Here is a 12917-nt window from a genome sequence, read left to right as displayed (position 1 = left end):
CAAAAAAAAGTTATTTACAATTTTAACGGTATTTCGGTGAATATTTTAAAAATATTTAGTGATATTTCCCCCAACCTCGAGGCAAGTTGCGCACCTCTCACTCTGGTCACACTGCTGTTTTTGTGATCGCGATTTTTTGTGAACGACGTGAAAAATACGTTTAATTAAGTTTAGTGCGACGAGTAAATTAAGAAATAATATTGAAACAAAGCCGAGCTTTTGGGTGTTTTGTGCGCGGAGTTGTGAGTGCGGGAGAAAGGCGAAACGAAAGCACAGCCAACGAAGAAATCGGGGAAGGAAAGTGGGAAAAGAGCCACAGTGAAAAGCACCGAAATATCGAAACCACAAAACTGAATGCCAGAAAACAAACAAAAGGCAGCGGAGCAACAAAGGAAAATTAGCGAACGTGCGGGGAGTTTTAATTATTTGGTGAGTGGAAAAGGGGGGAAAAGGATGCAGAAGCGAATTGCGAATCTCTGGACTTTTCTCCTTCTGCTGGCACACACTCATGCGAGTTGCGCAGGTGTGGGTGGCTCTGCGCAGAGTGCAAATAACAAATTGTGAAAAACAACTCTCACAGACACACGTTCGTATGTAGATCACTGTGAGGTAGTGCAACAAATAAAAGCAATAAATAAACACATTTAGGCACGGGCAACAAGTTGTGAATGCGTTTTCCAAGGGGGAGGGGCCTTACAAAGTTTCCCAACATTTTACTTTTCAAATCGATCTTGGTTTTTTATTTTTTTTTATCTATGTACTATTGCGTAGCTGCCAATGTCACCTGTTTTGTACGCTCTCTCGCGCTCTCTCCCTCCCTCTCTCTTTCGCTCCCACACTGGTCGTAGCTGGTTTTTATCTTTTGCCGTTAACACAGTCTACGTGTCTCTTTCGCACTCGCACTGGTATTTGGGTGCGTATGTCTGTGCAAGACTGCACGTAACTGTATGCTACGTATACGTATTTCCGCCTATTGATAACGGCTAAAACTCCCTCGAAATGGCCTTAATTCTTTTCGAAATATGTAAACGAAATGTTCGGGTACATCCCCCGCACCGATAGCAGTCTACCACTTTACCCCTCCTAACGCCTCCGATTCTAATCGCAAAGTGCAAATATTGATTTTCTAGCTACATACATATGTACATTCATACATTGGATTCTCTACCACTATCAATAACAATAAGCCATCACTGTTCTTTTTGTTGTTTCGGTTTAGTTTTCGTTTTTAGAAAACAAGTTCACACATTTGATTTGCACTTGTTCTACGCTAAAAAAAGTAGTTAAATTAAATCACAACAATTTTAATAGGTTATTAGTTTTTAATATCCAATATTTGTTTAAACTTAAAAACAAACAGGCTATTGTTACCATTCCAAATTATGTAAAATATGTAAACTCTTCTTTGTATATTTAACCTATTTCTTATTAGGCTGCTACATTTTTCTTTGTGTAGTTTATTGTTTCTGTTTCGTTTTGTGCCTTTGTTTATGTGGCGCTTTTGTTGTAATTGCGGGAATTTCCCGGCATTTGCACAGTTGAGAGTGCAAATATAAAGCAGAGAGAGAATAAATCATCTGTTTGCCATTATCTCTATTTACTCGCAGTTTTTCGGAGATAACTCTGCCTTTAAACAACAACTTAATCTAAAACTTAATGCATATTAAGAGCATTAAAAGAGGCAAGCAACCACAAATTGACTTTACGGCTGATTAATCTTTTAATTTTCGTTGACTAAAAATGACGTATGTTTATAAAGGAAATGACCAACAACTTTGTATCAACTTAAGTCAACTTAAATTTTTTTCAAATCATTTTTCTACAAACCTAAAAATGTACAAGTTTTGTTTAAAATCCTTCTACAAATCATCTACAGTTTTCAGATCATTCATGAATTTAAAATTCTTATTGTTGAAGCAAAAATGTATCATTAAAAACGATTTTATTAGAAAAGTAGCCTTTTTTGTTTTATTTTATATATCGAGTTGTATCCAACCAATATAAATGATTTACTTTTAATATTTCACTTTAAAACATTCTTAAATTAGGCATTAGTCTTTTTTGCTTTATACTAAACCCATTTCTTTTAAAACAGACCCACCAAAAGTTGACTAATTTACTGTGTTAGATCGCCTTTCAAATACATTATCCATACAATTCCAATATCTTAAAATTCTGAAAGAAAAATACACACTTGACTAACTACTGTACAGTATATACTCGCGTCCACAATGAAAACTTTCCCATCAATTCAAATCTATCTTATCGCTTGCAATTGTGTTATTTTTTTGAGGGGGTTGAGGGGAGGGAAGTGTGTATATGTAGTTCCCTGTTGCGAGGAGACACAAATGTCGCGATAAGGCGGGCTTCCCCCCGCAAATCCCCACCTCACCTGGTTGGATTTGGACATCGACTAAAAATAACTCCGCTTTGATTATTTGCACATTTTTTGAAAGGAAAATAGCGACGGCCAGGGAAATGATCATAAATAAATAAGAACTGGACTAAATGGGATAGTGTCAACGGGAGACAGTCGAAGTGTTTCACGTTGACTTTCCATTCCCGAACCCATATCCATACCCATCCCCGGTTCCCCTGCCCCTCCGATTCCGATTCCCATGCCCATATTCAATTCTCGAAGTCGGCAATGACGTCAAGGCCTGACGTCTGCAGAAAATTCCGCAAAACGCCTCTTCAAATTATTGGCGAGGCAAGAAAAGCAAAAGAAAAGCGCCGAGCACCAAAATACAAAATAAAATTATTTTCGTTCCATTTTTCGTCTTTTGGTATTTTGTGTGCTGCTTCCATTTCATTTCATGTCTTTGCATTTGATTTATAATTTTCACAATTCCACATACTTTTTGTTCCTCTATCTCGTTTTATTTAATTTCCAAGTTGTTTTGTTGTTTCAACACAAAGTGAAAGTTGTTTTCCATGTTATTTACTGTAGCCTCTTCTTGGGCCATCTCTTATTTTGCTAGTTCTTTTTGTCCATATGTTTTGTGTTTCAAAACCAAGTTGAAGGTGCGGGAAGGACGCCCCCAGTACCCGTAGTTCCTTTCACAATTTATTTTTGTATACTAAAATATTTTTGGCGATTTTTTGTTATTTATATATATTTATTTTTTGACATGCCAGACAGCGAGATTTCCGGTCAATATGCATCGATACCTCAAAGTCTTTGAGGGCGCCAAGACGGCATGGTAAATCCCCAAGTCCAGCCAAGATTTTATCAGGCTTATATTAGATTGATAGACAGAAAGATTACAAGTATGCCTGGCTGTAAATCTAACAAAACAGTTTGATTGGGGAATTCAAAGAACATAAATTCAAGAATTTTATCTTGCTTAAAAGGTGTTTGGTGTATCTTAACTTGTAGCATCTTTTAGAGAAGAAAGTCTCAAGCCCTATTAAAAGGTTTTAAGCTTTCCAATAAATTTAACATTCCTAATTTATGTATTGCTTAAATTGATAAATAAATTACTAACAAGGTGCGAGTATGAATTCCCACATCTCTAAGTATCGAAATGTAATCATTGGAAATTCCCATAAGACAATTTCATGTAAATCAGAAAAAGAACACGCGCTCACATCAGTTCCACCATCGTTGTGCAAAGGCATTTTAATGAATGGAAATTTTGCACAACTAATTACAACAGTTTCCCCTACAGTGCCACCACCCATCGAATTTTCACTCCCTCACAATCCAAAATACCTAAACAATCGTGGGCTGCCATAATTTTAATGACTTTGTAAACTTTTTATTATTTTTTTTTTTCGTTTTGTATGTTTTTGGCACACAGTGCGAACTTTTATTTGTTTTTTCTTGTTATTATTGCTCTTAGCAGGTTTTATGTTTGTTTTGTGTGTCCTCGAGAAAAACACAAAAAACACGAACTAAAGAAAAAGACAAATGATCTTTTACCTGTAGAATAGGTATATGTCTAAACAGTGCGTAGCAAAAATATAAGTATTAATATTTACTTAGTAACCTATGCAGAAACTTAAAGTATATTTAAAAAAAAATATATTTTTTAGTCTGCACAATTGTAATTTTTAAATTATTTTTAAAAAATATGTATTTGTTTAAAAGCCCTGTTTTTTTTATTAATTTAATGGTGAACTAAGGATTTAAAAGTGTTCTAAAAGTAATCCTCCACATCTAAATCCCTACGAAACTTAAATTTCCACAAAATGTAGTTCATGACAATATTAATTCTGTAATATTTTTTTATTTATTTGAGTATCATTTAAAAGGAACTTAGTCAAATGTTATTCTCGAAAACAAATATTAAAAACCAATAAAGTTAGATTATACTTCAAAAATTAAATTAAATTTACCGCACTGTATTTATGTGTTTGCATATGAACATATGTATCCATAGCATTATCATTCCACACGAGTACTCTCAATTTCTGATAGGTATATGTATACTAGGGGCTGCGAAATATTTGACGTCGATTTCCGATTTTCTGGCTTGTGCATTCTGGGCCCCGAGTCTGTATGGGTGTATCTCTATCTCGCCTATCTGCCCTGCATATATCTGGCTAATTGTGAAGGTCGTTTACGTCTGCAGTCGATCGCCTCATTCTTGTTGTTGTTTGTCTGCCACCCGCTATAAGGAATAAAAAGGGGGAAAAAGAAAGGCAGACGAAGCTGGCAAACAAAGCGAAGCAATCGAAAGAGCACACAAAATTAATTTTCATTGCCTCCCTATCGACCCCCTAGCGGCTCCTCCCCTTCCAATTTGATCTCTTTTCCCCAAGAAATTCCTGGCAAAAAAACGAAGAAATTGTTTATATTTATACGCTAAATATTTTCAAATATCAGATCGCAATTTACGTGTTCCGCTCATCCGCCTATAAGTACCCCACAGAATGATGGTGGAATTTTATGGAGCAACGAGAGAGCCGCAAGAAAAAAGACAAGAAGAATCGTTTTCATCATATTGTGGGGTTTATCTTTAATAGCTTCTTAATTTTCCTGGCAACTTAAAAATGTTGTTATCACGGACGGAAATTATTTGGCTTTGGTTCTAAAACTAACACCAACTGGACAGTGCGAATTATAGATAAAATTATAATTTATTGTTAATGTTTTGCTGGCCAATTTTAAAGGCGCCATCGCTGTGAATTTAGTGGTTTATATTTTAAATTAATTATACATTTTTTCCTATAGATATTAGTGTCTCTGACATGGTTTGGTTTCGGTTTATTATTTGTTTTTATTTATTGTGTCACAAGAAGGTGGAGGATGCGAGGGCGGTTCTAATACTTGGTTAAGCCATTGGCTAATTTAAGCGATATTCTTTTGGTCGCTGATGGATAGCAATTAAATGTTTATCCCACTTGATGGGTTTTCGTTTTTTATATATTAATTTCCTCCTCCTTTAACTCTTTCACCTCAGCTAGCATATCATTAATTTTTTGCCATTATTTTTCTTTTTTCTTAAAAGATTTTTTTCTATATGTGCGAGGTCTTGTTGTTGTTGCGATTTTTTTTTTTCAAATATTTCATTCAATTTTCCTAGCTTTGCTGTGTTAGTGTGAAACACCCACACAAAAATGTATTTTTATACAAGAGAGGAAAAGAGAAAGAGCCAAATTTCTTTTACAGATTGGTATTGGTGTGGCAAAAATATTGAATGATTTAATTGATTCGTTACGGGTTCTTTTATTTTCTTACATTTATTGTGATATTTTCAACGTATCAAATCGCGTTTGTTCCACGGTGCGTATGTGTGATTACAAAGACAGAAATTATATTATTGGTAATATTTATTGAATTTACATTTATAGTTTGCACTTCAATAATTTTCTCGGGAATAAATGTTTAATATATGTTTTTGTTTACGCTCTCCCAAACATTTCCCACACACAAGCATAAGTATATCTCTCTATGCTCATGATTATTTCAAGATTTTTAGGCTTTCATTCTCGAAAGTGTCTGATATTTGTTTTTCAGTTCTTCGCTGGCATTTAAAGCGTTCAAACGCGTTCGTAGCAAACTGATTTTTGAAAGAGTTTTTCTTGAAAAGTGTGTGAGATTTTCACAATTGACGAAATGAAAACGAATATAATAAATATAAATTGTTATTTTTATTGTGCCTAAAACAAGAATACAACATATAAATAAATACTATCTGATCAGATTTCTAAATATGAAAATAAAGCGTTATTAATATTGAAAATAAATCCATACAAATAAAAACAAAAACAAAAGTTTTAGTGAGCGTCAACTTCTTTAAAAACAAATACAATAATAAAAAAGTGTACTTAAGTGATAGTTTTAAAAATCCAAATATTATGGATTTAGATTAAAAAATAATTCTATCATTACCTAAAAACTTAAAAAATATTAATTGTCGAAAAAAATTTCGAACAAAAATATTTTTCCATCGACAACTGGCAAATCTTCATTTTAAAACCCTATCATATTTGTATAAAATGTAAGTTTTAAAAAAATTAATATAAGCAAGGCCATATAGACGGCCAACAAAAAATTAAAATATAATAATTAAAGGGGAAAATAGTTTTTATTTATAAATAAATGCGAGTGTAGATTACATGGATATGCATAGTTTAACCTTATCGAAGAAATTAGGCGCCAATAGCTTATCTATTCCAACCATCGATAGTATTTACTATATAACGCGGCTGATTATAATTATTTATTTTCGCCATCCTTGACAATGGCCGATTCTGTTGGTCAGTCAAAACGAGATATAGACAATATGGCACGGCACGGCTAAGTTGTGTCATAAATATTTTTAAAACCCCGTGTCATTTCGCCAGAGATCGCTCTTCGCCTCTGCTTATCCGCAGCTTTTTTATTATTTCGAAAAAAATGATAAATAAAATAGAAAACTGCTTCTAACCCGCTTAGTTAATGTTCTAAATCGGGCAATGGAATAACCCTGAGTGGGTGAACCGAGAAATCGATTTGTTTTCCCCCTGGTAATTGAATTAGAGCAAAGCACCTGACTGATGACTGTTTTTGCATTTTCCCAGGTCTCCAGCTGTGACAGATGATGGCCTAAAATGGCGGCTACACCACCAATGCCGCCCGGATCAAACACCCACCAATTGAATGGCAAACCGAACGCGAAGGGCAACCCCCTAGCCGAGGCAATCAATCAGCACTTTCAGCGGAAGAACCAGAACCGCAGTCCCAACCCCAACCCCAATCAAAACCCGAACGCCAGCACTCCCGTCAGCCGCAGCGGGAGCAATGAGCAGCTGGAGCTGCTGGATCACCCATCGCATCCGCAGCAGCAGCAGGAAGCCGCCGGTGGCAAGGCCAAGCCCAGTTGTCATTGCACCAACATTAGTATTATGCACCTCTTCCATGAGATGAAGCAGGAGTTCCCCACGATACCCGATGCCATTGTGACGCAATGCGTCAATGAGAATTGCCATCAGCGCGACAACTGCATCCAGATGTTGAGGAAGGAGCTAGCCCTGCATCCCATCGCAGTGCAAAGTTATCCGGCCAAGGTGTTGCAACAGCAGCAGCAGCAGCAGCATCAGAACAGGCAGGCCAAGCCGCCCACACCACTGAAGCCTTCGCGGGTGGCACCACCGCAGCCGGAAGTGGGCCAAAGCAATGGAGTGGTTACTCCGCCACATCCCAGGCCGCGACCCACCACGCTCAATCTGCAGCGTCAGTTTAGCACCCAGCTGCAGCAGAAGATCCAGCAGCGCCAACAGCGTCAGCAGAGGGACAACCAGCCGCCCCAGCTGACGCCCACGTCCTTGAGCAAGCCGCTGCGCCGGGCACCGCCCCTTCCGCCGCCGCCGAAGCCCAAGCCCGGCAGCTTCTCCAACGATTCCTCCTGTCTCACCAGTCCCATGAGCTCCAGCGAATCGGAGCTCTCGCTCAATGCGGTCTCCTTATCGTCGCCTACGTCGGCGGCAGCAGCAACAGCGGCTACAGCGGCTATCGCATCGGCGCAACAACAACCCTCGCCCGTGCGACATCGCTCAGTCATTACGCTCCAGCCAGAGCCGCCGTACGCTCGCGACTTTCGCAGCATTGACTTTCCGCCGACGACGACGACGTGTACGCCGCCACTACCCTCGCCCAGCTCGGCAGCATCACCAGGTGTTGCTGCTGGCGGACGCAAGAGCTTCACCTCGCTTAATCTCACCCTGCGCCAGCCGACGGGATCGGCGCAATCGGCCATCGACATCACAGCCGGCCCGGCACCCAGTGGCCAGGGCAGCGGGATCACCTACTCCAGCGTCAGCTTTGATGCGCGCCGGGGAACCCACAAGAATTTCCAGCTGACAGTGACGGACGAGGGCAGTGTCTTCAGTGCGGGCTGCATTCGTCCGAGAACTTCGTACGCCTCTGCTTGTGAACCGGTGGCCAGTGTTCCGGCGAATCAGCAACCGCAGCCGCCACCAGCAGCACTGCTGGCCGATGGACTTGGAAGCGCCGATATGGACGTCTTCCCATATCCCACGCAGGAGCAGAACCACATTGTGGCCTCCAACTACAGTAACAACCATGCGGCCAGCAATAATAACAACAACGGGATCAGCAGCAGCGTGGACAGCAGTCCCACCATGCCGCTCTACGAAGGAGTCATGGAGGAGTGCGATCGCGAAGGTGGGTTTATGTTTTTGGAAATCATTTCTAAAGGAATTTCCGTACTTAATAGGGCACACGTGTCTGTTAAAGTTTTTTTATTATTATACTCTAGGAAAAGATAATGTACATTTTATTAGAAGTTTGAAAAGCAAGGTTATATTTCTATGAATGTCTATCTGTTTTGTTTCTAGGCAAACAATTGTCTCTATTTTAATCAAACACATTTTTTGAACTGAGTCTGATATGGGTTATAGAACAGCTGGTGTGTGTAGAAGAAAACAACCAGTTGTCATTTATTTCATCATCATAATTCAGATAAGTTATTGTGAAAATTACTATTACAATTCTCGACACTTGAAAAAAAAATTTTAAAAATTCTGAACAGAGTATAGCTTTTACGTTAAATGATCTATTCATGTATACAATTATTTGAATTTAGTATTTATATTTCTATCATTTGAATGTCTTTTTGTTTTGTTTCCAAGCAAACAATTGTCTCAATTTTAATCAAACACTTTTTTTGAACTGAGTCTGATATGGGTTATAAAACAGCTGGTGTGTGTAGAAGAAAACAACCAGTTGTCGTTTATTTCATCATCATAATTCAGATAAGTGGAAATTACTATTACATTACTCGACACTTGACAAACATTAAAAGACTTTTAAAAATTCTGAACAGGGTATAGCTCTTTACTCTAACTTCAAATGATCTATGTATACCATTATTTGACAAGAGTATCCCAAGCATTCTACCTTCTTGTTATTATGGTGTTCCAACGCGCGTTGGATTCCATTCCTTATCGACCAGACGACGTCGTAGTTGGGCTCCACAGTTCGGTTATCAGAGAGCAGGTTCGCCCAATATTGTTTACACTTGATAACGAAATTGAATTACGCCCTGAAATAGAATTAGCGGGAACTCGGGTGTCTTGCGTTCCGCAAACGTGGAAACTGAATTATATGGTTTCTAGGGATGGGTTCAAGGCGCAACAATGAAGGGGTTACCCGGAGTCATGATCGATGTTAGGTGTGTTCAAGATATGCGTTTAAAATCAGTGGTCAATGATTGCGAACTTTTAATTATAAGGCATGAGGACTTTATAATATATGGAGTAGCATATTGACGTCATGAAATACGGTGCAAAATTAGTTATCTCATCAAATAGATCTTAACTGAGATTTAGAGAATAGAGCAGTGAAACAAAAAGAGCAAGTTATATTATATGACGTTTTGTACTGCATTGTAATCGTTATAATTTGTTTTTACCGAAACTAGGGTTTACTTATAATAGATCGAGTTAAGAAATCCAACCAGTTTATAGCTCGTTTATAAAGAAATTTCAAAATTAAATTAAATCAATCTTCCCTTAAATTTTTTTTACATTTCATTTTGTCTTTTGCGTATTACAAAGATACAGCAAAACTGATCCATATCAAACGCCCATGCGTTCGGAATTCTATAGATTGAAATGTCTTTTGTCTGGCTTTGGCCATGTTTTCCTCGATTTCGCACCCTCTCTCTTTTCACTTTATTTATACGCTTTTCGCTTTAGCCGCTCTTTCTGCGACGTTTTCAATTTGTTTTCGCCCCGAGACGTTCAAGTTCAGGGCGAAATGTGTGGGTGGTAATGCCAGAGAGGAACAAAGGAAAAGAGAAGAAAGCGTTACGGGAAATCTCTCCGTTTGATCGGCTAAGGTATTAAGCATACGCAGCGTGGGCCCAAAGGCACTTACACTTTGACATTTAATCACGCGACGCAATCACGAGGAAACACTTTAAATGTCGTTCAGATGGAGGGAGAATTTTCCACTTAGGCGCAAAATTTTTTGGAAAGGCCATTAATGAATTAACTTATCAATTAAGATTCCACCGTGACATTTAAATGCAGATCGGAGATCCCTTGGCCCACTGCCCTCTTGGCTATTTCCGTTGGAAATCTATCAAGCGTCTAAAAATATTCAAATGAACAGTCGCCCAAATCAAAACACAGAATGCATTGAAGAGACTTGGTCTGTGTGCTTTATTTGTTTTCATTTATTTTTACCTATTTTTTCGTAGGAATAAATTATTATTAGATTGATTTTTGGTTGTGCTCGCTTGCGCATTTTCACTAAATTTATCTATTTAAATATAAATTCTGTTTATGAAGCCCCCCTCTCGCTCTGCGGCAGCCGTGCGGGTGGTGGGGTAATTATTTTTAGCAACAAAACAGAGTAATAAAATGTGAGGCGTTAGACAGTAAAAATAAATCTAGCCGCGGGGAATATTTGGAAATGCAAAATGCCGAATATTCCCTCACTGGTTGCCAAGAGCCAGCGAAGCCAGACATTCCGAAAGGCAATCGATTGATCAATTTCCCTCCATCTCCTATTTTTAGTCCATGCCGCCACCATCGAGCGACAGAAGCAGCGGCGCGACAAGCTGGCCAATGCGCTGAGGGACAACAAGAAGCGGCTGCTGGTCCTGGAGCAGGAGATCAACATCCTGACCGAGCCGGTGCCGGTGGGCGAATCTGAAAGACTGGACAGAGATATCTTGCGACTGACTGAGGACTGCAAGCGGCTGCTAGACTGCATAAACGGTAAGGATGTTGCTTAATAATCATGGTTCTCTCACCGCTAACTTTTGTTTTATCTACCCCACAGAACCGCAGGCGAATGGCTCTGGTTCCGCGGCCAATCCCGCCAGCAATGTGTCCCAGCAGCAGCAGCCACAGCCATTCCCGCGCCAGCGTCAAGGTGTTCGCGTCCAGGCGCCGCCCAATTCACTGCGCCTGCACTCGGTGCCGGCAGCACCCACCTCCCAGCCGGCCCTGGACTTCGGCCAGCACCACAGCAGTGCTCCGACCTCGGCCTGCCTGACGCCGCAGCAGCAGCAGTTCCAGCTGCAGCAGGAGCCGCCGCCCACGTACGCCCAGTACTATCAGTTCCAGCAATATCTGCAGCAGCAGCGACAGCAGCAGTTGCAGCAGCTACAGCTGCAGCAGCAGCATCAGCAACAGTTGCAACAGCAACAGCAGCCAACGGCTCAGCAGGAGGAGGAATTCCTCTCCGACTCCGACGTGGACGAGGAGGAGGAGACGCTGGACTCGTGGGCCTGCAACATGTGTACATTCCGCAACCATCCGCAACTAAATATTTGCGAGGCCTGTGAGAACGTTAGGATCCAGCCGGGTATGATACGCATTGTACCCAACGGAGGCGGGGCCGCTGCTGCTGCCGCTGCTGCCACGCCCCCCGGCAACCTTGAGCAGCAACAGCAGCCGCCCCAGCAGCCGTACGCCCTGCATACATAACCCAAAAGCTGCAGCAAACGTGCATGAGCTTCCGCTTCCGATTGTTCCTGCATGCTCGACTTTGAAACTGTGATAGCATTTAAATTAGTAGGCGGCAGGTTCATTATCCACTGCATGGCTCAAACTGAAAAACAATGCGAACGGAGACCGCGGCCTGTTTAAATTATTTTACTTCATTTATTTTAATTGCAATTGCCTCAGCCTCAGGCCGTCTATATTGTCAGTAATATCTAACCGTTTTAACTAGCTTTAAGCCAACGAAAAAACAGAGTTTATTATTTTTAGCCACCTTAAAAATAAATAAAGAACGTTATTTAAATATTTACACAAGCTTCGCCAGTTGTTGCCTTACACGTTGATTGGTAAAACGACAAAAAATATACATGTGTTTGGGCTTTGGCCAAATGTTTACTTTTAGCGCCTGTGCTGAGTCGTGAGGATATACATATAACTCTCTCGCCAGGAGAAAATCGTGAGTATATCTGTAACAGTCCACAAATGGCACATCCGTATTGATCGATATCCCTCGCCGTGCAGGTATTATACACTCCTGGATACTATCATGACAGTCGGCCAAACGATCACCATGAGAGCATAGACAACTCCAGAGATAACTGAATTTCGCCTTATTTTTCGAAAACTTACTCTAAGAAATTGTAAAAAGTGTGAGGAAATATTTAGCCCAAATGCTGCTGGCAGCAATTATTGTATTTTCTTTAAGAGATAAGCCACTATCGTACTTTGAATCCGTAAGAAAAGACTTTTAGTAACGTCGAATCAACTGAAACTAGCTAATGTTAATCGTAAAGAAACCGTGTACATTTTGTAAATATTTGCTAAGCTAACAGATAAATATGAGTAAGAGTTTTTCTACAAGAGAAAAGGAAGAGGTCAACTAGCAAAGGAAATTTTGTAAGCTTCTCGAAAGCAGCATATTTAACGACATTAAACTGTAAATTAAAAGAATGATGAGTGATTTTATTTGGTCTTCGAAAAGGTTATGTATCGACCTGGTTTTCTGAGGT

The 12917-nt window shown here is 39.8% G+C and overlaps 1 protein-coding gene across 3 annotated transcripts; it reads left to right on the top strand.

Annotated features, from left to right (window-relative positions):
* The first annotated feature begins 93 nt into the window (after positions 1–93).
* Positions 94–12858, top strand: Tab2 (TAK1-associated binding protein 2). Of its 3 annotated transcripts, XM_017144004.3 has the most exons (6): positions 94–429; positions 7012–8614; positions 10975–11178; positions 11243–11770; positions 12311–12364; positions 12430–12858. In XM_017144004.3, exons 2-6 carry the CDS (start codon positions 7042–7044, stop codon positions 12456–12458), a joined length of 2388 nt encoding a protein of 795 aa, XP_016999493.3. In that variant the 5' UTR covers positions 94–429; positions 7012–7041; the 3' UTR covers positions 12459–12858. The 3 variants fall into 3 exon arrangements, with proteins under 3 accessions (XP_016999493.3, XP_016999490.3, XP_016999491.3); XM_017144001.3 differs by lacking the exons at positions 12311–12364; positions 12430–12858 and having other exon boundaries at positions 95–429; positions 11243–12222; XM_017144002.3 differs by lacking the exons at positions 94–429; positions 12311–12364; positions 12430–12858 and adding an exon at positions 6373–6449 and having other exon boundaries at positions 11243–12222.
* Positions 12859–12917: the final 59 nt, after the last annotated feature.

Source organism: Drosophila takahashii, chromosome 2R, assembly GCF_030179915.1.
Source record: "Drosophila takahashii strain IR98-3 E-12201 chromosome 2R, DtakHiC1v2, whole genome shotgun sequence".
Taxonomy (NCBI): Eukaryota; Metazoa; Arthropoda; class Insecta; order Diptera; family Drosophilidae; genus Drosophila; species Drosophila takahashii.
This window is presented reverse-complemented; position numbering and strand designations above follow the sequence as displayed.

Coding starts and splice junctions, on each gene's coding strand:
- Tab2 (XM_017144001.3), top strand. CDS start 7,042: ATGGCGGCTACACCACCAATGCCGCCCGGATCAAACACCCACCAATTG. Junction 8,615..10,974: donor GGAGGAGTGCGATCGCGAAG/GTGGGTTTATGT, acceptor TCCTATTTTTAG/TCCATGCCGCCACCATCGAG. Junction 11,179..11,242: donor GCTGCTAGACTGCATAAACG/GTAAGGATGTTG, acceptor TCTACCCCACAG/AACCGCAGGCGAATGGCTCT.